The sequence below is a fragment of the Haemaphysalis longicornis genome, unplaced genomic scaffold (genome assembly GCF_048455015.1).
Source record: "Haemaphysalis longicornis isolate Haplotype H1 unplaced genomic scaffold, Haemaphysalis longicornis Haplotype H1 scaffold_4, whole genome shotgun sequence".
Classification (NCBI taxonomy): Eukaryota; Metazoa; Arthropoda; class Arachnida; order Ixodida; family Ixodidae; genus Haemaphysalis; species Haemaphysalis longicornis.
In genome coordinates this window covers 53,647,112-53,671,905 of record NW_027526361.1, presented here as the reverse complement: position 1 = coordinate 53,671,905, position 24,794 = coordinate 53,647,112, and the positions used below count along the sequence as shown (strand labels likewise).

General features: G+C 48.4%; 1 protein-coding gene across 2 annotated transcripts in view; it reads right to left on the bottom strand.

Annotated features, from left to right (window-relative positions):
- The window catches only part of LOC144178703 (high mobility group protein B3-like), a 40,035-nt gene extending 21,845 nt beyond the window's left edge, over window positions 1-18,190 (bottom strand). Inside the window, exons 1-6 of one of the 2 annotated variants that reach the window (XM_077706724.1) lie at window positions 17,950-18,190; window positions 15,196-15,242; window positions 13,346-13,438; window positions 12,448-12,522; window positions 11,160-11,294; window positions 5,405-5,480 (exon numbers count right to left, since the gene is read on the bottom strand). In XM_077706724.1, coding sequence (XP_077562850.1) covers window positions 5,405-5,480; window positions 11,160-11,294; window positions 12,448-12,522; window positions 13,346-13,438; window positions 15,196-15,242; window positions 17,950-18,010 — 487 coding nt within the window. In that variant the 5' untranslated portion in view covers window positions 18,011-18,190. The remainder of the gene's footprint in view (window positions 1-5,404; window positions 5,481-11,159; window positions 11,295-12,447; window positions 12,523-13,345; window positions 13,439-15,195; window positions 15,243-17,949) is intronic. The other variant, XM_077706725.1, reaches the window with a different exon arrangement.
- Window positions 18,191-24,794: the final 6,604 nt, after the last annotated feature.

The window sequence follows — 24,794 nt, the reverse complement described above, 5'->3', positions numbered from 1 at the left end:
TCGAAGGAGGTTTCGGCAAGACAAAAAGAAGCCAAACGAAAGCTTCGTTGAGTTTGCTTGCGGACTGAGCAATAACTTCACAGAATGGGTCTGACGCCGATGGGGATTTTTCTAAATTGAAAGACCTCATGTGTTTAGAGCGGTTTTACAAGACCTTGCCAGAAAGCATGCGCTTGTGGGTTAAGGACCGGCAGGTTGGCGTATCCGTAAAGAAGGCAGCCCAGCTGGCGGATGAATACGTGGCTAGCCGAAACATCAAAGAAGGTAGAGTCAGTCAGGATGCGCGCCAGGACCAGTTGAGAAAGGGAAGTTTCTTTCCGGCGCCACAGAACCGTTTCATGGAGGCTAAAGGGCAGCAGGGGAGCAATGGTGCACCGAACACGATACCGAAAACGGTCGTCAGAGAGCCCGAAGACCCGCCGAGAAATTTTGATGTCAGGCGACCTGTAATGTGTTACAGCTGCAAACAGCCGGGACAATTTGCTCGAAATTGCCGAAATGAGAGGCCGGCTTTTGTGTGCGTGAGCAGCCATCCAAACAACCATGACCTGCTAAAACCGTACACTAAGGAAGCCATGGTAAATGGGCAGAAATGTAGGGTGCTTAGGGATTCGGCAGCTGCCATGGACGTGGTCCACCCAAGTTACGTGAGAGCGGAAGACTACGTGTCAGGGTGTGCGTGGATAAGACAGGCAGTGAGTGAGGATTCGGTATGTTTACCTACAGCAAAGGTGAAAATCGAAGGACCGTTCGGGGTCCTGAAGACTATTGCCGCTGTTTCAAAGGGGCTGCCAGAAAGTTTTATCCGTACCTGTTCTCAAACAGCTCCGAGGCATTGCTAAACGAAAGGGGATGCGCCTTCACAGACGCGCAAGTAATGGCACTGACACGATCTAAGGCGCGGAAACTTGCGCATGAGCTATGTTACAGCCGTGAGCCAAGTGAGGTGGAAGTAGACGAGTTGGAGAGTTTGGCCAAGATGGTTGCCCAACCAGAATCTGATGCTTCTGTTCCTGAGATAACAGAAACTTACGACGGTGACTCAGGGGTATCCCAGCCTCCGGAAGGGGGCCCGTCAGAAAGGGTAAGCGAGGGGGAGCTTCAGACAACGGTGTTAGCACCCACTGCGCCCGTTTACGAACAGTTGCTGAATACTGACCGCGAAGCTTTTATAGCGGAGCTGAAAAGTGATCCGTCACTGCAGGTTCTGGCAGTTAACTCAGAGGAAAGTGTTGCATCTAAGAATATCACCTTCCAAGAAAGACAAGGACTTCTGTATCGCAAGTACGAAGACAAGCGCGGAAGAAAATACGATCAAATAGTGGTGCCGGATAGGTATCGAAAAGGTTTGCTCGCTCTGTGCCACGATCACGCGTGGGCAGGCCATTTGGGAATAAACAAGACCAAACAAAGGTTACTACAGGAATTTTATTGGCCAGGGTGTTTTTGAGACGTGCAGCAGTTCGTGCGAACTTACGAGACCTGCCAAAGGGTGGGAAAGTCAAATGATAGGTGCAAGGCCCCAATGGTGAGTGTTCCTATCATGTCCGAGCCATTCCACCGAGTAATGGTTGATGTGGTGGGGCCACTTCCAAAGACTAAGTCGGGGTACAGGTACCTACTGACGCTACTGTGCCCGGCAACCAAGTTTCCGAAGGCCATACCGTTGAAGGAAGCGACTTCCGTCAAAGTGACCGATGCTTTGCTTGGGATATTTTCGCGGTTGGGATTTCCTGCGGAAATACAATCAGACCAGGGCACGACTTTTACGAGTGCGCTAACCACCACTTTCCTCGAAAAATGTGGAATCCGGATGTATCGCAGCTCAGCTTATCACCCGCAGAGCAACAGCGTGGAACGATGGCACGCTGTGCTCAAGAAAGTGTTGAAGGCTTTGTGTCACGAAAGGAAAACGGACTGGGACTGTTGCCTTCCGGGCAATTTGCTTGCCTTGCGAACAGTGCCGCACGAGGGAACAGGGTTCGCCCCTGCCGAGTTAGTGTACGGGAGAAATCTTCGGGGCCCCAAGACTGATTCGCGAGCTTTGGGAGGATCAAAGAGTTGACCGGACTGTGGTAGAGTATGTAGTAGAACTACTGCAAAGGATTGGTGAGAGAAAACTTGGAAGCAGTGCAGAAAGTCTCAAAGCGCTATTATGACTGAAATGCGAAGAGCAGGTCGTTTGCAGAGGGAGACAACGTGATGATCCTGCGACCGAATAGGCAGAATCGTCTCGAGGTTCACTGGGATGGGCCAGCGGAAGTTATCCGACACATCTCTGACGTGAACTACTCAGTGAGACTACCAGGGCGGAGACGTGAAGAAAGAGTCTACCATGTGAATTTGATGAAACCATTCTTTCAAAGAACGGAAATCGTCAGCATCGCTTTGAACACCATACCGGAAGTTTCGGTCGAGGTTCCCAGTTGTGGGGACAAAGTTAATCCGTCGGTAGAGGAAATCGTGCTTGGCGCCGTCGACAAAAGTGACTTAGACGATAACCAGGTGCGGGATTTAGAAGGTGTTATTCGGGAATTCCTTGAATGTTTTGCGGCACAGCCAGGGAAAACCCATTTGATCATTGCATGACATCGAGCTCACCTCCGAAGCGCCTTTCCGGTCAAAAGCCTATAGGGTGTCTCCCAAGCAGTCGGAGATTATGAAAGCGGAGATCAACAAGATGTTGGAGATGGGTGTGATAAGGGAAGGTTACAGCGAATATTGCTCTCCTTTGATGTTGGTCGAAGTGCCTGGGAAAGAGCCCCGACCTTGCGTCGACTACAGGAGACTAAACGCCACAACCAAAGATCAAGTTCACCCCTTGTCTAATATTGAGGAGAGGGTTGAGCTAGTTAGTGGAGCAAGGTTCATCTCCACCTTTGACTTGATGCGCGGGTACTGGCAGGTGCCTCTAACGGAACGAGCTAGCCGATATGCCACGTTCATCACGCCGTTCGGAATGTTTCAGCCCGTCACCATGAGCTTTGGCCTGAAAAATGCGCCCTTTTGTTTTTCAAGGCTGATGGATCGGGCCCTGGAAGGGCTGAGTGAATTTGCACTGCCCTATCTCAATGACGTGGCAGTTTTCTCGGCTGACTGGCCGACGCATTTGGAGCATATACGACAGGTACTGGAACGATTCCGAACTACGGGCCTAACTGTGAAGGCGGAAAAATGTCAGTTGGGAAGGGCGTGTGTCACCTATCTGGGACACACGATAGGCCGGGGAAAGCGTGAGCCTATGGCAACGAAGGTTGCTGCCATCCGTGAATTTCCCAAGCCGTTGACAAAGAAGGATGTGAGGTCTTTTCTGGGAATGACAGGCTCTACTTGGACTACTACTCGGACTCGGACGTGGCCAGTCCCTTAACTGATAGTTTGCGTAAGCTAGAACCTGAGGTTGTAACTCGGACGGCGGCCAAAGAAGCAGCGTTTCAATCTCTGAAGGAAGCTTTGGCTTCGAGACCAGTGTTGGCTTCACCGGATTTCGACCGTGAATTTGTAGTTCAGTGCGACGCGAGCAACCGTGGGCTAGGTGTCGTTCTGTCACAGATTGATCAAAATGGTGAGGAACACCCTGTGCTGTACCTCAGTCGAAAATCGACGCCCCGTAAGGAAGCCTACAGAACCTCCGAAAAGGAGTGTTTGTGTATCGTCTGGGGCGTCCAAAAGCTAGCCTGTTATATTCAGGGAACCAAATTCACCGTAGAAACCGACCATTGTCCCCTTTCGTGGCTAAAGCAAATGTCTGATAAGAATGGTAGGCTCTTGCGATGGAGCCTCATTCTTCAAGAGTATACATTTGAAGTTAAATACAGGAAAGGTGCCGAAAACAACAATGCGGATGGCCTGAGTAGAGGCTTCTAAGAAAAGGGAGTGTTTTACGAGTGTTTGTTTACTTTAGGTAGTACCGGTATTTTTTTTCAGTAGTGACTTTTTACTTTGTGTCCACGCTGCCCTGCTTGGCAAGAGCTGAATACAAAAGGGGATAGGCAAGGAAGTGCTTCTGTGAATTGTCTGGCAGCGGCGTCGCTCGGGCACTGCTGGCTGGCGTTGTTTTTGTGCGTGTGTGCGTGCGGTGTGGGCCCGAGAGTGTTTGGGGCGACCCGTGAACATTCTTCGCTCGACCCTGCATCGGGGGACGCAGCCTCGGCGAAGGACTTTATTGGGGGGAGGAGTCTGTTGCGTGCGGGACTCTGGGGGGAGCCCTCCCCAAGGCCGAACAGAAGGGAGTGTTTAGACCGTCGGCTGGGTGGGCGGTCGTAAAACAGGAACACGTGTGCGCTCCGGCGGAATCGGGGGGTCAGCGGGTCGCGGCTTCAGAGGAGAGCGAAGGCCGGCTTCTCGGAACCGCGGGGCCAGGGCGGTGCCAGCGACTCGGGACCTCCGGAGGAAAGAGCAACGGGACAGTCGTCTTTGGGCAGCGGCAGAGAACGGCTGTCGACAGAACGCTCGTCCGAACGACGAAAGGCCTGGGGCCTCCTTCGTTAGGATGTAGCGCGGAATAAACGTCCTTTTCATCGTCACCGGTTCGCAGTCTGGCCTACCTCGCAACAGCATGTTGCGGCCCTTTGAGAGCAAGAGCTCCTTTCTTAAACACTGCAGACTTTCGTCCGCACTGGGATTGTCCTTCGCGTGAAAGTAACGCTGCACTGCTTCCAAGCTGACTACGGCCTGAGCATATGTGGCCGCCGGAGATGCCACCTCTTCTTTTCCGTGGTTGCTGCCATCTTTCTCGGGGGCTTTGTCCAGCGCCAGTGCTGCTTCATGGCGCGGTTCCACCATGATTTCTTACAAGGTTAGCGTTTCGCACGTTGGGATGTCGTTATACAGGTGACGTTGGCTAAAGGCAGCCACATTACCAAGTGACTCCAGCAAGTCCAGCACTGCGGGAAAGCCGCCTTTGTGACCCAGGCAGGCCGACCACTGCTCGACGCCTGCTTATTGTGCCGAGCGCGCCCTGAGGCTCGGTTCGCATGCACGTCAGCATGTTTTTTGTTCCCCATAAAACATATAATGCGGTCGTAGTTGGGTAATATTTTTAACATTTTTAACATGCTTACTGGGCAATCGTATTATCCAGAAATGTAGTAACCGCAAAAGAAAAACACTGTAACATTGTAGGGCATTTCTAATGTTCGCAATTGAGAGTATAGTAACCAGGGAAATCGTATGAACCGGGAACATATCAATTAGGTTCTACTGTAATTTATATATTGACATGCGTGCAATATGCAGGCTACCTTGCCACAACTGTCTCTGCCTGCTGATGATTGCTTGGCAAAAGAACCATAGCGGGATAGCGGAGCAAGCCTCAGCACATTCCGCCTGAAAGCAGCATAAGCAGGTCATCCTAAAAAGCCTACAGCAATTGCCAACCAACATGGCTCCCAAGAACACTCACCCGGAACATTGGCAGCCTCCCATGCCTGGTACTCGGGTGAGCTCAGGTATGACTTGAGTGCTTCATCGTACTCAGCCTGCAAGGATAGAAAAGGAACGGCTCACTCACTTTCCCAACAGCATAGCAGGGGGAACAAAGTGCCCCGTAACCCGAGCTATGGTCCTTTGACAAGGCAAGTCGAGCCAGAAGTGTGGCCACAGCTTTACGGGTAAAACAAGAAACCAAGTCAGCACAAGGGAGTACTAAGGCTACATCGGCAAAAGTTAGGAGGAATCTGTTACTGCAAGGACTGCTAAGTGCACACCACAGTGGATTGGCACTTCGATCCATGAAGATGCTGCATTGGGCACAGGTAGGGCACTTCAGAGCACTTGTGCCTCCATGAAGTACAAATACTGGAATCTTCTCCCCTGGCAAATGCAACATCTTGAAGAAAAATGCTGATCAAGGTGTGTACTTTCTTATCAAACCAATCTGATGGGCTAGTTGGTCCAACATGATCAGACAGAAATGCTCTAATAAGGGGATGAACAGAAAAAAAAAGAAAGCAACACACAGCACTTCTGTTCGTCCCACTTTTAGCTAATTTTCTTCTAACTCTACACTTTTGTCCTCGTAAACATGCGAATTCTCTTTGCTCAGTGCACAGAGACGTGTCAGGTGTGGCACGACCTTCGACAACCTTGCTCAAGCAGTGAGGAGATCCTGGAACACCTCCTTCGCCCCCATGGGGAATTTCGGTTGACCACTGTTTAACAAATGCCAACACAAAGAAGTGTGAATTTGGGCACATGCTTATGACTCTACTATAAGCCTTTTGCTACAGAACAAGTGCCACTGCTTCACGGATCGGATTTTAAGGGATGTGACTCATCACCATGACCATCTAGTTGCACTTCTCCCCGCTTGTGCGTGTTATTTGTTTTTCATGGCAGCTCGGTCAGTCCGTCTCTGATCAATCAGAGTCAAAACAAATCCGCAACCAGTACGTCGACAACTGGTGTCATTAAAGGCCACCCGATGAGTGCTAACGCCACATGGCAAAACCCCGTGGCTTGCCATGTAGCAGCCGGTGCAAACCCTCTCGTTACTTCATGCGATGAAACTGGACAACTTCAGCTCACCTTAATCTTCCATGTCTTCCATGAACAACAAACGGGGTCATTATTTCGTAATTCTCTCAATTGCCAAAGCTGCCGCGCTATCACAGCAGTCCCTCAAAATGGTGAAGCTTATAGACCCCTCGAATGAAAGCGCCGCCATCTTGCATGCGCAGTGCCCTCTGGTAGCTGGCCAATTCGCTGGCTTGGGCGTTTGCTCCACGGCGCATGGGCGCCAGCTGCGGCTCAGTGAATTTTTCGTTGCAGCGCGTTGTACGTTCTTTTCCGTAATGTACCATAAAAACCCGCGTATAATACGAACCCACGTATAATACGAGGTGTAATTCGGGGACATCAAAATCAGAAAAAAAGTTTTCATCCGCATATAATGCGAGGTAAAGAGCACATAAAACATTTATTTGCACTGCAGTTACCGTTCAGTCTTTGTCAGTTTTCGCTGGCACCGTCTCCCGACGTCCGTTTAGTCATCGTCAGGGTCGCTGCCGCTGTCTGCTGAAGTCGCCTTGTCGGAAATGTCTTCCCACAGAAAGTGGTCCTCAGTGCTATCAAGGGCGTTCGAGGTGCCGCATTTCTTAAAAGAGCGACTGACGAGCTCCTCTGGAATGCTGGCCCACGCATCCGCGATCCAGCCACAAAGCACCGCTGGAGGAGGAGGAGGAGGAGGAACAACTTTATTTAGTCAATAATCATTGACTTTGATTAATGATGGGCTTCTTCTTGACACCGTGAAGTGGCCAGAAGACCTTGCTTCGTGGCGACTTCTAAAGCCCAGTCCACGGCCTGAATTTGGGTCTCAGGCTTGGAGCTGGTCACCGCAGTCTCCCACTCTATTTGGTTAGAGAGATGCCATTCGGCTTTAGGTTGGAGCTCAGGGCATTCACATAAGATGTGGGCTAGGTCGGCTTTTTCGGCCTCACATATTCTGCACTTTGGGGTGTACAGACCTGGGTACATTAGGGCCAATTTATAAGGGTTTAGAAAGGTATGAGATTGGAGTTGCCTCCATGTCGTTTGCTGGATTTTCGTTAGGGAATAATGAGGCGCAGGGTAAACCAGTCTTTCATTTCTGAAGTGAGATGTAATTTCTTGAAAAGTAACCATACGCTCCTTAGACCCTCGCAGGCACGATTGGTCCACCGCCTGGTTGACGAGTTCGCAGGCAAAACTGTGGGCCGCTTCGTTCCCTGGATGGGACGAGTGCGCAGGAATCCAGATAATCTGGATCTGGCGAGGTTCGAAATGATTTCGTAATAGAATTTGAGATGCTGCTTCGTGAATTTTGTTTTTCGCAAAATTACGCACAGCCGTTTTGGAGTCGCTGAAGATAAATTTTGCTTTGGTACTAATAATTGCAACAGAAATTGCAGCCTCTTCCGCTTCTTCCGGCCGCCTGCCATAAACAGTGGCTGCGGTGATGTGCTTGAGTTTGTTGTCGATGGCTGCAACTGCAAAGGCATCCTGCACTTTGTATTCGGCTGCATCCACGTAGACTACCTCCTCGTGGTGTTTAAACAGTTTTTCGAGTGCTAGAAACCCGCGTCAGCCATTCGGTAGGCTAGCTGTCACTTACGGGTATCCTGTCCTCATCCACTCTTGGTAGCAGGACCCGATGCAGTCTTTGAGAGGCTTGTTGATGCAAATGTCTCGCGGTTGCAGCTGCTGGGATGTCATTCCTCCTGGCATGACAATGAGTTCGGTGCGGGGTTCGTGCAACAACTTCTTCACGGAATCGGCCAGGTGGCAGCGAAAGGCGTCCAACACGAGCACTGACGGGAATCCCCAACAGTGCTCCAGGCCGCCGACACCACACAAACTTTATCCAGTCAAGCACCAGTTGCTTTCTCCACCCACGAATACTGCCTTCGGTAACGCCGAACTGCCGTCCTGCAGCGCAATTTCTGATGGTCTCGGCACATAAAATAACTTTTCTTTTAATTGCAGCCGAATACTGTTTTAGTGCACCCGACATCTTGATAGACTTGCGGTGAACGTGCCGAGATCCTTCGCGTAGTCAAAACAATCAAAATGGCGCCGGCTGAGAGAAGCAGCAGCCAGCTAACGCCACAGCAAGATGGCGCTCCCTCCGCTGAAACCGAAAGTGCAAATTCTCGGGGGAAAACTTTGGGATCCACATATAATACGAGGCACAAATTTAACAGAGTAAAATTTGGAAAAAAACCTCGTATTATACGCGGGTTTTTACGGTACTTCAAATTGGAAAGTTGTTGCATAGGACCAGTTTAAGCGATCTGGCTTAAATTGGCGGCCTTTTGGGCCGCGGTAGAGCTGAAATTCGCCTCAAGGTAGCGTGGTCTACGGTGGGTAAATGATGCCGTGTCGAACATATGTTTGCAAATACTTCGTCGCAATTTTTTTGTTTGCGTGTGTGTGTCCGGGAACACGTAAAGCGGGTATTTTGATGGCTTCACTGCAAAAACTGATGTTTATTAAAATAATGTAACCGTGATACGCTCGGCGCCCATGGGCAACAAGCAGAAGCGCATGTTGACATCAGTGTAACAGACTTCTGGCTTCATATCCCTGCAGGGTTTAATACAGGTAGTTTTGGGTGGACTCAGTAAGTATTTGGCATATTACATAGTTTGTATTAAATATTACCGATATATCAACTCCTCACCCTCAGCCACCACTGCCGCCAACTGTAAACAAAACTTCCTCTCTTTAGAATTTCAAGCTACTCTGCAGCACAATTTAGCCATGCAACTAATGTACAACATAAATAAAATGAACAACACAGCTCCTGGAGAGTGTCCGCCATTGGGCAACTTATTATTAAGCGTCTTATTAAGCGTCCGCCGTTAAGCAACCAGACAAGCATTCGCTTTTGCGATGCTCTTATCTAGGTTGGATGTTACCGACAAAGAGACATCACATTTGGGTAATAGACTGAACTCTTGGCTGAAGTGAGCGAGTGCACAACTTTATTTTGCCTGAGTCGGGGATGAGGGAAGAAGGGAGGTGGAATTCCCTTCAGTAGCCCCCCTCCCTCCTTCCGCTCAGATTGGCTGGGGAAAGGGACAACCTGGGGAGGTAGTAGTCACTGTGAAAATCGCCAACGCCAGCCCATGTAATACTTGAAGCCGGGTATGCCGCAATGTAACCGCAGTAACGGTGGAGATGGAACTAATACCATCTGCGGCACAGGCAAGTTTCACTGACCCCTTTTAGATTGGAAAGAAAGTAGAATTTTCTGCTACTACTCCAAGGTAGGAGTGTACAGAAAGAGCTCAGAAGAACAAAATTGCCAAAAATTTTGTGTGCTTTAAAGTGCGCAACTCACAAGTTGCTAGTCTGGCTCATTTATTAGCAACATTTAATTAAAATAATGTGTAAATTAGTGGTAAACCCGCATGCGCGATGCATGCGAAGCGTAGTCAAGGCAAAGGAGCAGCCGCACCAGGCCCGCCGTGATCGGCGCACACACTCCAGAGAGGGGAAAGGCGGCCTGCGCGCTGCGACCGCTGAGTGCGAGAGTACGTTTCCCCCTCGCCAGATGGAACGGTCTATAGATGGTATTCACAGAAAAGGTTAGCTGTCAATTTCTTCGCTTGGCAACGCTGGAAACAGCCACGGACATAGCGCACCTTGAACCACTGTGCCCGCACACCACAGAAAAAAAAAAAAAAAAAAGAGCTCCGGCATGCGTCGTCTGCTCCAATTCAACCCGATTCTCAATGGTGGGGTCAACACTCAGATTGCAGTCGAGGCATTACTTTGCATTCGATGGGGTAGAGTTTCGAACTTCCAACACACATCATATGCTTAGCACGGACAAGTACATCCATCTTGTGGAGCCCGACGTAACCAGTGATGACAAACTCACATGGTTGCCCACATGCGCGCCTCACCAGTGAATACAACCTATAGGAGAACTAAAACAGCACCATCTTCATCACACCCCTTCGGCGCCCCCTCTCCCACCTCTCCAGCCCTCGCAACAGAGCACACCCAATGCACGCATGCCTTTTGAGGCAACGAGTGGAGTTTGGCCCCGTTCAAAAGTGTAATCCTTAGCATTTGTGCCTTTCACATTCTAATGACAAGTAGCTAACAAGAAGATTTCGCAGAACACTTGTGCCCCGAAACATTACTACATTTTCTTAAAACAAATAGCACTGTCTAAATGAAATTATGATTGTGGGAGAAGCTCAGTGTAATGAGATGGGCACACACAAATGCGTGGTTTGCGGTTATCAGAGGGTGGCCCTGAAGCAATGACTATGTCCAGGTTTAGTCGTGGGAAAACATACGAGGACTAAGTGAGATTGAAAGGGTTAATGAAAGGAAACCCTAAAAAAATTCTTTTAAAAATCAAAGTATTGCGCTGCTTGGGAACACTCCTGCAAGGAGCAAGTAAAGAGTGCAGTAGCACAGATAAATGCACGGAATGCTAAGGACAGCACGCCCTTATGGTAAGATAGCAAGAGGTCGAAAAACTAAGCCGGAGAAGAAACACAGGTCATGAATACAGCATCACCGAAAATTTCTGCAACCAAGCAATCAACGAATGATGCAAATGCAGTGAGTGTTACTAAGTAGCAATGGCCTGGTTTGGGAAGAATGGCAGAGGCCACACAAGAGAGACGTGGTGCCAGTGTAACCGCAGTGCCCACCTTTTCAGCATTGTAACTGTCGATGTACTCCTGCTTTGCCTCGTCCGACAGTTCTCTCCACATCTCACCAATCACTTTGCAGATTTCTGGAAACTTCAGCTGCTCTGGGTGGGTGGCCTTCACAAAATCCCACATCTGGAAAAGAAGACAAAAGTCCATAAAAAGAAAAACAGGTTGCACTTCAGGAGAACAGCATGCTTACAGAGCATTAGGACAATTTCTAAGGCCTCTGGAAACAGGCAGGTGTGGCACAGCAATGCCCGCCTCTGGTATCAGCAAACCTGCAGCCCTTTGGCTAAACAGAAGCAGTCGTGGTCGAGCTATTGGAGCAATTTATGGAGGCACAAAAAGCGTGCCATTTTGGAGCAGCAAAGTACAATTTGTGATCCCCTTTGGAGCTGCACAAAAATGACTGCGTAGCATATGGGCCCAGTGCCCTCTTGATATCGCTACACAGGCAATAAAGGTGTCTCTGTCTGGTGGTGTGTCTTTTCTATTTGCTGCCTTCCTTTACTCCCTTTCCTATCGCTCATTTTTCTCTATCTTTGCTCACTCTCTCTTTTTCAACACTCTTTTGCCTGTCGTTGTGTTTGCTTTGGGCTGTGAACAGAAGCAAAACTGGTGCCTCTGAGGGCTTATTGATCTTCACAAGCGAAGTCAAGTGGCAACTCTTCTGATTTTGAATGCAATCCAAGGTCCATTCAAAAGACAGCTTGTCATTAGAGAAGGATGACCAACCATCCAGCTCTCTCAATTACAACCAAGGCGCGGCAGTGCCATCACCCAGCACGCATGCACGTCAAAAGATCAGCAAGTGGACGAAGGGTGAATTCTCACTCAATGTGCAAGCGACGAAAGTGAAAAAATAAATCAGCCTTTGCAATCTTCTGCATCATTTTTTTCACATGTTTAAAAAGGAAAAAAAACCCTCGTGTTTATCCCTTCATTCCCTAGAAGTTAAAAAAAAAAAGAAAAGAATGAGCGTGTGTCAAGCCAGCAAAAAATAGACACTGAAAGTGTTTATGACACACTGATATAAATTTGGATAACCATCCGAACTGCTCATCTGACCTATTTCTTGCACACTATGGGAAATCTGCTCAAGCTCCTCTTCCGACCCTACGTAACTGACACAACAATCAAAAAAGCAAATCAACTTATTTCAAACAGCAAAGCAGTAGCCAGGATAGAAAATGAAGCTTTGTCAAGGTGAAATCACGGTACTGAAACGTAGGTTTCAATCAAATTAAAAGCAAGATGACAAACTTGTCCTTGTAATTTCTCTTACCTTTTTACTGTATCTCACGAAAGGCTTCAGAGGCTTATCGGGAGGCTTAGGTGGTTGGGACGTAGGACCTTCAGCCTGGAACAAGGCGGCGGCAACGCCACAACATAGCGAATGAAGCATGGCTGGCTGCCCAAGTGCTTTATTCGGCTCCTTCAAAGGACCTCTCCAAAAAGCCGTATTTAAGATACCAACTTACAGAAGTTTGCAGGACACAGCTGCGGTTACCATAATCATACAATGCACCACCTTCGTTGATGAAGTACTGACATCAAGGACAGTTTGTAGACTGCGGGAATGAAAGTTACTTCTCACTCCTTATAGGTGAAAACCGACCCAATGCGTGACGCACATGTAGGGCTGGTGGGTTGGGCACAATAACTTCAACCACCGCTCTTGGGCCCTGTAAACTTTATAGGCTCAGAGAATCGTGTAGCAGCATACTACAATGTGAAAGCTTTAGGCAGGTTGCCTGACTTAATGAGCCAACAAATCACACTACAACTCTGCAGGTCACGACAAAGCCGGCATCAAACATGAAGATAGATATTTCTGTGTCGATAAAGGTGACCGCAACTGTTTGTCTCTCAATAGCAACAAAACCCCCTATTACCTGACCATCATGGAACCAATATTCGACATTTGTAGATTTAAGCTCCCCTAGCGCACTTGGGTGACCTACCCAAGCTGAGTAAAAACTTCTCTTAACTTTCGCTACATGTTTCTTCAAATTTTTTTACTCGCTGTCGAGACAGCAATACCATCCCACACCATTTCTTATAACAAAATGAGCCCACAGACACAAATGATGACAATATTTGGTTGCGTAATTCCTGATCATACCATCCCCTCCTTGTTCTAATGAGAGGTGCAGCATGTGTGGAGCGGTATAAATACTTACGCTTCCAGCGCCACGCGAGTTTAACCTGAGGGGGTTGTGGTATGGATGTCGTCCATGTGGTGATGGCACAGAGGAACTGCTGTTTGCAGAAGGCTGTGGGGGGAGAAAGTTCTCATTGAGGACTGATGCAAGCACAAAGAAGGTCACATAAACTTCAGTAAAAAAAAAAAAAGCCTAGACAGAGCCTTTCACAACAACCACTTACCCTTGCCAATAGTAACCAAAATTGGTAGCACACTGTTATTTAAGTTGAAATGGCTAGAAATGTCTCCACACCTGTTGCCGTCATGGAGCAACTGGGTATATGTAGTTGGAGACAACTATGTGAATATTTTCAATTCTATCGAATGCAAACACAAATGCCGCACGGTACGAAAACTTATCGCCATTAAAAAAACAGATTTCGGGAGAGGTTAAAGGAGTACTGACACGAAATTTCAAAGCTGAGATAACTATGTAAAACGCTTCCTTTTTATCAGGAGATATCTCCCAGCAAGTTTCAACAGCAACCGTTCAGCGAAACATATTTAAAATCCATTTTAATCTTCGCCCGCACGAGAAAGCCCAGAGCGGGCCGACGTGACATCATCTGCTACGTGCCCCAAACTGCCGACGTCGGGGCTCCCGTGACGAAGCCGACGCGCTGGCTGTGGTTGGCGCGCGCTGCTCGGGCGTGTGTACACGTCATGGTTTTGCGACTGACGTCATGCTGCCCGGGCCTGTGTGGACGGCGAAAACCTCGGCCGGTCTGGGCGCGCGCGTGCGCTCGCTCGCGCGCGCTTCCAGAGAGGCAGCGATACGGCAAGAATGGTGACGTCATGTTATACATGCTGTCATGGCGGCCGCTCGGCGTTTTTCAGTCGAAACCGAAACTGGCACGAATAAACGACGTCGTAAATGAATGTTTACGCTGCGCTCGACCGTCTAATCTGTCATTCTATGATTAGTGGGCTGGTAGGCACGCATAGCAGCGAAAAAAACGTAACATAAAAATTTTGTGTCAGTACTCCTTTAAAGGAGTACTGACACGAAATTTTCGTGTTAGGTTTTTTTCGCTGCTATGCGTGCCTACCAGACCACTAATCATAGAATGACAGATTAGACGGTCGAGCGCAGCGTAAACATTCATTTACGGCGTCGTTTATTCGTGCCAGGAGTACTGACACGAAATTTTCGTGTTAGGTTTTTTTCGCTGCTATGCGTGCCTACCAGCCCACTAATCATAGAATGACAGATTAGACGGTCGAGCGCAGCGTAAACATTCATTTACGGCGTCGTTTATTCGTGCCAGTTTCGGTTTCGACAAAAAAACGCCGAGCGGCTGCCATGACAGGATGTATCACGTGACGTCACCATTCTTGCCGTATCGCTGCCTCTCTGGAAGCGCTCGTGAGCGAGCGCACGTGTGCGCCCAGACCGGTCGAGGTCTTCGCCGTCCCCACAGGCCCGGGCAGCATGACGTCAGTCCCAAAACCATGACGTGTACACACGCCCGGGCAGCACGCGCCAACCACAGCCAGCGCCTCGACTTCGTCACGAGAGCCCCGACGTCGGCAGTTTGGGGCACGTAGCAGATGATGTCATGTCGGTACGCTCTGGGCTTTCTCGTGCAAGCGAAGATTAAAATAGATTTTAAATATGTTTCGCTGAACGGTTGCTGTTAAAACTTGCTGGGAGATATCTCCTGATAAAAAGGAAGCGTTTTACATAGTTATCTCAGCTTTGACATTTCGTGTCAGTACTCCTTTAAATCGACTGGTTGGAAACACCGAAACTTCTCTGTGCTTTATGGGTTCGACTGGATAAAGGAGCACATGCACAAGAAAATGATGTGCTTTTCAGGCACTCACCATTGGTGAGGTTGAATTCGAAGTTGACTCTTGCTCTGTCGCCAGTGCTGTTGAGCAATAAAAAACGGTTTAATTTGACCGTAAAATAAAAAAAAAGCACCACTTTAAGCTTGCTGGCTGCTCTCCCCCCCCATTGGTTATGTTCGAAATTCCATGCGTGTATGTCCAAATTCCCTTAGGACCACAAGCTTTGCCCGCCGAGAAAGTGCAGGAAATAAACAAAGCAATTAGCTACTGCAGCGGCACTATGCCAGCAGCTGCCTTAGTTTTTGTGATATCACACACTGGTGCCCGTTGAGCCCTTCTTATGAGTTGTGAATGTGAGAGAATTGAACGCTACAGAGCACTTCCGCAAGTTTTGTGCTGTGTCGTCACCGCTGCCTAGTACAATGCAGAATAACATTGGGTGTTGGCCAATACACCTATACGGGTATGTGCAAAGCTTTATAGCCAATTGGAGCTGTTTAGGAGCCGTTTCGCGGCTACAGAGCCTGTGCCCGTGCTGCTGAGTGTCCACGCGCTGTGGAACGCGTTGCAGCCAATGGGAGCACTTTTTCTACAATGAAGCTGTGTACAGCTACCCTCTAGCAGCGGTCGATGCCCGTCGATTTACGTTTTAACACAAAAAAAATTTCGTCTCCAGTTTCTAGTGAATACTCTGTAGCTCCCAATCTAATTACCGTAAAGTTTTGAAAGAACGCCCACCCAAATTACAGAGATGTCAAGTGAACAATACGAGATGGGTGAACTTTCGGGTCAGGTGAGAAAACTACAAGAAAGTGGCTGCACCGCCCACCAAAACTGCGGAGATATCAAGTAAGAAAGCCGGCCAAATTGTGTCTGTTTCGTTCAAAATCAGGATATCAGCGGTGTTTGCCGCCGCGGGACATTTTCGCATTGGGCCCGGGGCTTCAGGTTTTTTGAAGGCATCAAAGTTAGCGTGATTTAAGGGGTGAACGGTCCTTGGGGTCTTTTAGTAAACGGAATATTTCACCCGTAAAGGGGGTGGGTGGTGTTTCGGGGGGAAGGCGTTTTCGGAACTTTACGGTAGGTACCTTGGAAAAAAAAATCATACTGAAACTGGCCGCTAAGACGGCTCTATCATTACACCAAGTTTCATTTACTTGCTACAATTGGTTCGCAGCGAAGTTGTAAATGCTACAGATTAAATCCCATCTGCTGTCAATGCATGGGAGTCCACGTTGGGAGTATGGATACGGGAAATGGCCATAACTCTTGCTTAATCGAAATTTTTACGACAATCAGCCACTAAGACGACTCTACCCCTACGCCGAATTTTATTATACTTTTTTATAATTGCATAGTTCAAGTGGACCTCGGGTTTGTTGTCAGTCAATACATGGGCTTTTACAAGGAAAACAGACTTCCCCACATTTTCTCCTGAAACAAAACTCTAGTCCTTTCAAGTTACACAAAGCAAATAAACTAGGAAGTACAGTAGAATCTCGATAAACGGAAATCGCTAAAACGGAATTGCCCCTTAAACGGAACAGTAGCCAGTAAGTTGGTTGGTTTTGTATTCAGATAACGTAAAAAAACTCGGTAATCGGAACTAAAGTTTCCACGTCACCGTTTAAACGGAACCAGAAATGGAACTTCTTGTGAAACCAATTGGCATGAGACTCGGCTTTTTACGGTTCCGGCTGTTTCGTGATCGTTTTTTTTTCCCTCCCTCCTCGCAAGCCTCGTCTCGTTAGTGGTCAGCCGTGTTAGCGCAACGAATGCAACATCGCAATTCTTGTTCCAGGTGTATGGTCTCGATTTAAGACGCCGAGATTATGGGGCTCTGCTCCTATTGCCTCGTTCGTGCCATCATTGTGCTATTCGCGCTTCATCACCGCGTTGCCGTCTTCTACATTCGGTGGCTCGTAAGCACTCGCGAAGTTGAGGCCTCTAGCCTCCGTAAAGATGCCGTTGCAAGGACTCAAACAAACATATTTGATGCATTTGATGCTCAGGGACTCATTGTTGCCAAATTAACTTTGTGAGTGCTGTGCCTAAACCTCTTTTAGTTTTCATGCTTTCTGGAAAACTATCAGCTGCATTCACCTTCTGATGCTTCGAGCTCCATGAAATGGTATTGATAGTGTGTACGCACATAAATTTGCGCTTTCATACATCGATCTCGGTAAACGGAACTCCTGTTAAACGGAACTAATTTTTTCGGTCCCTTGAAGTTCCGTTTATCGAGAGTCTACTGTATGCTCAACCCCAAATTACGCAACAAACGTTTTGTTTCTAGCAGAGATGTGTCAATTGAGGTAGAGCACACCACAGCTTTGCTGCTCGTATTTCTTCAGAGTAGAAGGGCTAATCATTTTTTTTCGCGGGAGAATGCCATACGGATTCATAGTAACACTTCATAGACACAACACTGCAACATTTTCACGCAGAAATAGCGGAGACGGGTGCTCCATATCCATTGCTGGATATCTGGGGGTCTCTAAGGATGGAGCCCTTCTTTTTGAAGCTGCCACTTTTATGCACATTATCTTGACTAGCCCCCGAAGACAGTCAACCCGCTCTTTTACTCCTCTCCTCTTGAGATGAGGAATCACAATCCATCAAGGTAGCAGTGCCGCGGTCACTCGCTTCACACAACCGTGAGGAAGAGTGACAGAGACGGCGGACGTCGCCGGTTTTTTCACTCAATAGGCCATGCTCTCTTACAAAACAGTTCCGTTAGAAACCATTGCTTGGCGACAACTCAAACAGCGGAAATGAGATGCATACGGGGTGCAGGCGACGTCGCCACGACCGCCCCCGCCTGCTGATTGCTGGTCGGAACGGCCATTGTGGGAACGATACAACTAGAAAGTAACAATTAACGAAACATTCCCTACTCTGAAGTCACACTCACGCCATGCTTCTACCAGTAACAGCTAAAGAACGATGTAACGCCGCGCGATACGAATGGAAATTCGCGCACGACAAACGACTGCTGACAGTATTGGATAGACTCGGATTAGATTGGATTGAACTGGATTGTCATTGCTACACTCTGCAACCGAAGTTACTCAATATATCCAGTAACTCTGATTTAAACGGCGTTGCTTCAGCAAAAAAGAATGTTACCGAGAAAGTTGAGAAAATATCCCCACGGGTAGGACAACTCCGCCTTTTTCCAGTATCTCCGCCCGTTTGCTCTCTTCACCCCACACGACTTACCCACTTACCCTCCCGCTTATCTTACAACTTTATCTAGTGACATTAGGGCCCACTAGAGCCACTACTTCATCTAGTGGCTCTAGGGCCCACCAGTTCCACTGCTAGACCTTCACTATTTCCCAAGCCGCAAAAAGCTCTCTTCCCCTCTCCCTTACTCCCCCTCTCTGTCCTTTTTCGACAGGCAAAGGGGTCTATTTTGTCTTCTTTGTGTGACTTGCAAGCACAACAAACTTCGACTCAAATTACACACACCAAAAGATCACGTCACACACGTCCTCACTCAGCAAATCCCAAGAAACATATAATCTTCACCAATAAATACATCCTACCCACCAGAAACACTCCGCAAATGGATTACCTTTAAGTGGATCTCCATCATGTCGTTTTTCAGTGCCCAAATGTACAGAACTTCCTTCTACCCTGGCTTTCACACCACCACTCCCGTTGACCTTAGCTTGCTTCACGGAGCTGACTACTGACGAACTACAAGCCCTCACAGGCTGTTTTCCTTTTGTCAACAAACGGTTTACAACATTTATTCATGGCTTAATCGCCTAGTGGTGAAGCCTGCCGCACATTCTAGTGAAAGCATAAAGCCAAACGAGAAAAAAAAATTGATGGACTAACTGAGGGGTGCTGTATAATTTCAGCGCCAGTGCAAGCTCTTATTGAAACCATTTTTTGAATAAAATAAAATTGGCTGACTGATTATGGCCTGTTGATAACTTATTTGATAGTTACTGCAGTGTTAACGTCAGTCGAAAACAAGCATGAGTTCCATCTTCTTCGGACAATCCCGACACGTACCCCATACATGAACTTTCCAAACTACTTGCACTGATGAGCCCACGCAATGGTTGCCCTCAATCCGAGTCCATACTGACATTTGCCACCATCACACATACACAACTCCGCCAAAGAGAGCTCTAACAACCACCACAGCCCTCCCACCCCTTCAACCCCCCTGCTATATGTCTCCATCGTCATAGACTTTCAGCAAGACCACCACAACTTTCTGACTCATTGCATTTCACCCCCACCCTCAATCTTCTCCATATGATCAAGACCATGCCCCATATCGGGTAGACCTAATGCCTCCCTCATAAAGTTATGCCTCCCGCTACCCGTGATGTCCTAATCTGGGCATTGCTGTCGAGTACAGGTGACTCGGCTGCACCTCACTCCAGCCTTACCATTTGCACTTGGCGCCACTTGCTACACTGATAATCCTACACCACTGTCGTTTCCCATCCCCGCACCTGTCCCTCCAATGCCTGCGACGTCCCACTATGTTGCAGACTCCATATCCAAACACAATTCATCCCATATCTCCCACTACCTACACCTTTACAACTGCCCAACCAGCCATACTCTCAATACAACCTACGTGACAACCTACCATCCAATATGGGCGTTTCCTGGCCTCCTGAATCGCCTCCCTTTCCCCACCCTTCCGGGGCAGAAAGAGTGCGGGCTTACCAGCTCTCAGCTCAGGAATGCCTAGCCTTCTGGGCTAGAGCAGCAGCATTTGCTTGAGGCTTTCTAAAATAAGAGCAGGCCACCCACCTTTATTCTATTTTTTTTAATTTTTTGTGCTCCAACAAATGTTTCTACAACATATTTGCTATTTCATCAAGCTTTCACCGATCTCCCTCTATGAGCGTGTGCTTGGATACTGTAGACAGAAACAAGTTCACTACATCCAGGCTCGTACCAAATAGGTGGTATTCATTGAAAAGTCTAGCTGTCAATTTCTTTGCTTGGCAACACTGGAAACGGCCATTGACATGGTCGAAGCGCCACGAACATGGTGCGGCTTGTGCCACTGTGCCCGCATGCCGAAGAAAAAAATCTGGTGTGCGTCGTCTGCTCCGCTTTAACTCTATTCTCAACGGTGGTGCTAATTAACAGAGATGTTATTAATTGCACTCACATTGGAGTCAAGGTATTACTTTGCGCTCGGTGAGGTAGAGTTTAGAACTTCCAACTAGGGGTGTGCGAATATTCGAAACTTCGAATATTCGATTCGAATTTTTTGGTATTCGATTCGATTCGAACGACACTTTTATTGTTCGAAATATTCGAACCACCCAAAACTAAAAAAAAAAAAATTCAGAGCGTGTCTGTATCGGTGTTTATTTACAGTGGACTCTCGATGATACGATTCTGGGGGTGCGAATTACGGGATGATACGAATTTCCAAAAAGTCCCGGCGAAATTGCATTGTTTGCAATGGGAAAAATTTCGGCTGTTACGAACGGACCTGCGCGGCCCGGCGGAAGATACGAACGAGCCGGCGAGGCACCCGACTGCCGAACGAGCAAGTGGCGGCTCTCGCTCCCCTGTTTGTCACTCTTTCTCCAGAAACGGCCGGGCTGTTGTTTTCTGCTCGCGAAAACGCTCTGCGTACGCCCAACGCGCTGACACCGCCGCGAAACCACGCCCACGCTGCGCGCGGCGCGGCCGGCGGCGCCGCGGCGTCAACATGGCGTCGGCTCCAGCCGCGAAGTGGCGCGGGCGCTCGAGCGACCGCTTCTAACCGCTCTTTAAAATGCGGCTCAAGGGAGACACGAAGTTGCTTGTGCGGTAAAGGAGCTGATAATGCATGCGAAAACGGTACTATAAAACATCATCCGCGCCGCTAGTGAATGCGCCCATAAAATATTTGCCGGGGTGCTAAGCCTAACCATCTCCGGCGGAGCCAAGCCGGCTGTCTCGATCTCATCGCAAGTAGTCAGGCTCCTCCATCCTGCCGCGCGCGCCGTGCGTCATTTTCTGACCGAGGTAGGCGGCGCTTCCGCGGGCGCGAAATCGTCGAGCGCGGGCGCGAAATCGCAGAGCCGAGGCGAGCGAATCGCGTGCAAAAACGCACCATGCGGTTCACGCTTGGCTGTTTCGGCGTGTAGCGAGCTTGGGGGCTTGGGCACAGCGAGTGAGGAGACGAGCGCGAAGCTTTACGTGCTCCAGAAAGGACTGCTTTGTGACACGGGGGTTAAAAAAAGCAGAAAAAATCACGAATTTCTTCACGCGAAAGTAGGAAAAGAAATAAACGAAAACTTTTTTCAGCGCTAATTTTTTTGGTCTGTGTTGGTTCATACGAATTTCGGATGATACGAATATTTTTCGCAGTCCCGCGAGAGTAGTATCATCAAGATTTTACTGTATCAGCGCGCGGCAATGTGCACGGGCTCGGGCATGCCAGCTACTAGTGTCTCAAGTGAGCGGCTGTTTTCGGTATCTGGTAAAGTGGTGACGAGCAGGAGGTTGTCACTGCTCCCCGAGCATGTCGAGCAGTTAACCTTTCTCCATGTTAACATTTAAGTGAGTGCAGACCTTAACCTGTTGAGTGCAATGTAATTCCTAATTTTACTTTGTGTGATTTGTTGTGCAATAAAGTTGCAGTTTTTGTGTCTCTAGATGGTGAAAACATTAATTTTACAAAAAACAATAAGTATTCGTATTCGAAAAATATTCGAAAAATATTCGATTCGATTCGAACTTTGTTTTTATTATTCGAATTCGCTTCGAAATTCAAAAATTGATATTCGCACACCCCTACTTCCAACCCATATCATGTGCTTATCACGGACAAGTACCGCCATCCCATGGAGCCCCACGTAACCAGTGACGGCGCACTCACATGGTTGCCTGCATGCATGCCTCGCTAGTGAATACAAGCTATAGAAGCAGCTTGAAACCAGCCTATCATCCGTAATGATCTTGCAGCAGACCATTTTTTTAAAAGGCTGTGGCTAGCATTCCGTCCAAACGGAACAATACGTTCCATCCAGACGGAACGAAGCACTGCAGGTTATCCTTCCGTCCAGACGGAATACGACTGAGAGCTTAGCGTTCCGTCCAGACGAAGCCGGCGTGAAATTCGTACAGTTCCATCCAGATGAAAGCAAAACCGGCTAATTAGACTCCATGCTCAGTCTTCAGATTTGGTGTGCAGAGGTTGCGCCTCGGATAATGGCACTATTGCACCGGGTTCAGGTCCCCTCCGGACATCTTTTTTTTTTGCGTGGTTGTGCCAGCGTTTTGTAACAGCTAACTTCGCGCCCACTTTACAATTGACGCGGTGAAAGCAGTCAGTCTTGATTTTGCACTCAACCGGCCGCTCCGCTACCACTCACTAGAACCAAGGCCGACGTATCCATCGCCAGAGTTCCAATCACCTGTAGTTCGTAATTGTGATTACTAACTAACGGTTATTCTGGCTAGTCAATGAGCGGAAGCGGGTCGTTCGGCTGGGTAAATATCAAGAAAGACTGCTCTCGCTGCTTGTTGTGATGCGGGCGTGGTCGAGCTTGGCGGTTCGTTTGACAGCCGATCATCTGTAATTATTGAGAGTGATTATTTATTTTTTTTTCCTTTCTTGAACCCTGCCAAGTGAGGGTTTCCGGGCCACTGTCAAGCTGTCTTTTAGCAGCTTTTAGCCCGGATGACCTTCCAGTTTCTTCAATCAAGTCAATGAGCGGAAGTGGTTTGACCGGTTGGGTAAAAATCAACAAAGCTCAAGAAAGGCGATCGGACTAACTCTTAACTCCGTCAAACGGAACTCCAAGCCGCTACCTCGACCACGTCCGCTTCACAACAAGCAGCGAGAGCAGTCTTTCTTGATATTTACCCAGCCGAACGAACCGCTTCCGCTCATTGACTAGCCAGAATAACCGTTAGTTAGTAACCACAATTACGAACTACAGATGATCGGAACTCTGGTGATGGATACGTCGGCCTTGGTTCTAGTGAGTGGTAGCGGAGCGGCTGGTTGAGTGCAAAATCAAGACCGACTGCTCTCACCGCGTCAATTGTAAAGTGGGCGCGAAGTTAGCTGTTACAAAACACTGGCACAACCACGCAAAAAAAAAAAAATTACACCATCTCCCTGAAGGGAACTATGTGATGATACAAAGCATGGGGGTTCTGTGTAGGTTCCACACCGGAGCAGAACCGGTGCAGGCGGTGTACACGCCCTCCTCTTCGCAGCTTTGTCTTCTCCTTCTTCTTCTTCGGCGGTTCCCTTACGGGAAGATGACGACGGTGGTTGAACACGAAGCTATCTCGTGATGGATTCTTTCGTTGACCAATCCCTAGGAGTATCCTGCCACAATCATTATCAGAGGTGCTGCGGACGGGGCGAGAGCAACGTACATGCCCTCCTCTTTGCAGCTTTGTATTCTTCTCCTTCTTCATCGGTTCCCCTACGGGAAGATGACGGTGGTGGTTGAACGCGAAGCTATCTCGTGATGGATTCTTTGGTTGGCCAATCCCTAGGGGCATCCTGCCACAATCACCATCAGTGGCGCTGCGGACGGGGCTGGTTGAGCTGCAAGGCGCGTGGCGCTTCCCGCCACAACTTTCCCACGGGAAATTCAACATCCTCCTCTAAAGTTTTCAATTCGTCGTTTCCGTTGATGTTCAGCTTTGCGTGCCTTTGTTGTATCAGTAGCTTCTTGACGTAGTTTGAATGAGTCAAGGACATAAGGTGCGTTCGTAGCACTTAAGGTGCGTTCGTAACATAGTGGGAAGAGCACCGCGTACCTCCCGTTGCGGCCAGAGAGTCGTGGGATCGAAACCGGGTGCCGCTAACTATTTCTTTTTTTTTATAGTGTAGGGGGACAGGTGCAGACAACGGACGGACGCCGGACATAGCCGCGAGCAAGAGATGCTTTTGCATCTAAAAAAAGCATGTCCGGGGGGGAATCAAACCCGGTACAATAGTGCCATTACCCGAGGCGCAACATCTACAACAAATCTGAAGATGGAGCATGGCGTCTAACCAGCCGGTTTTGCTTTCACATGAGCGGAACTGTACAAATTTCACATGGGCTCCATCTGGACGGAATGCTAAGCTCTCAGTTGTATTCTGTCTGGACGGAAGGATAACCCGCAATGCTCCGTTCCCAGAACTTTAGCACTGGTATGTCATTCCGTCTGGACGGAACGCTAGCCACAGCCTTTTTAAACAGCTGTACTTTTCGGCAACACCAAATGAACATTTTTCCAGTACTGGTCCTCCTAGCAGCCGCCAAGGCAAACTAAAAAACAGCAGCCCCCCCCCCGCCCCCCCTTCCCCCCTAAGAGTCACGCTGTCAAAACGTTATCGTCACTCAATCCCTCCCACACCCACTCGGTACCCCTTCCTTTCCCAGGTGCAGGTGCAGATTCCCGAGACTAATCTGCAAAGGGCGAAGCACTTTTCCTGTTCGTTTTCTTGTGTTTTTTTTGTTTTGTTTTTTTTGCCCACTTTGCAGCGTCTTTATTGGTAGCCATCTACTTGTAGTGTGGTTAGCCCGAAATGTGCTTGCACGTTTTATTTGTAAGCTTTTTTTGTGTGTTTCCACGTACAAACTCACTGCAAGTTGTTGAAAAAGCGGGGATAAAAACATGGAGCGCTAGAAAGAATA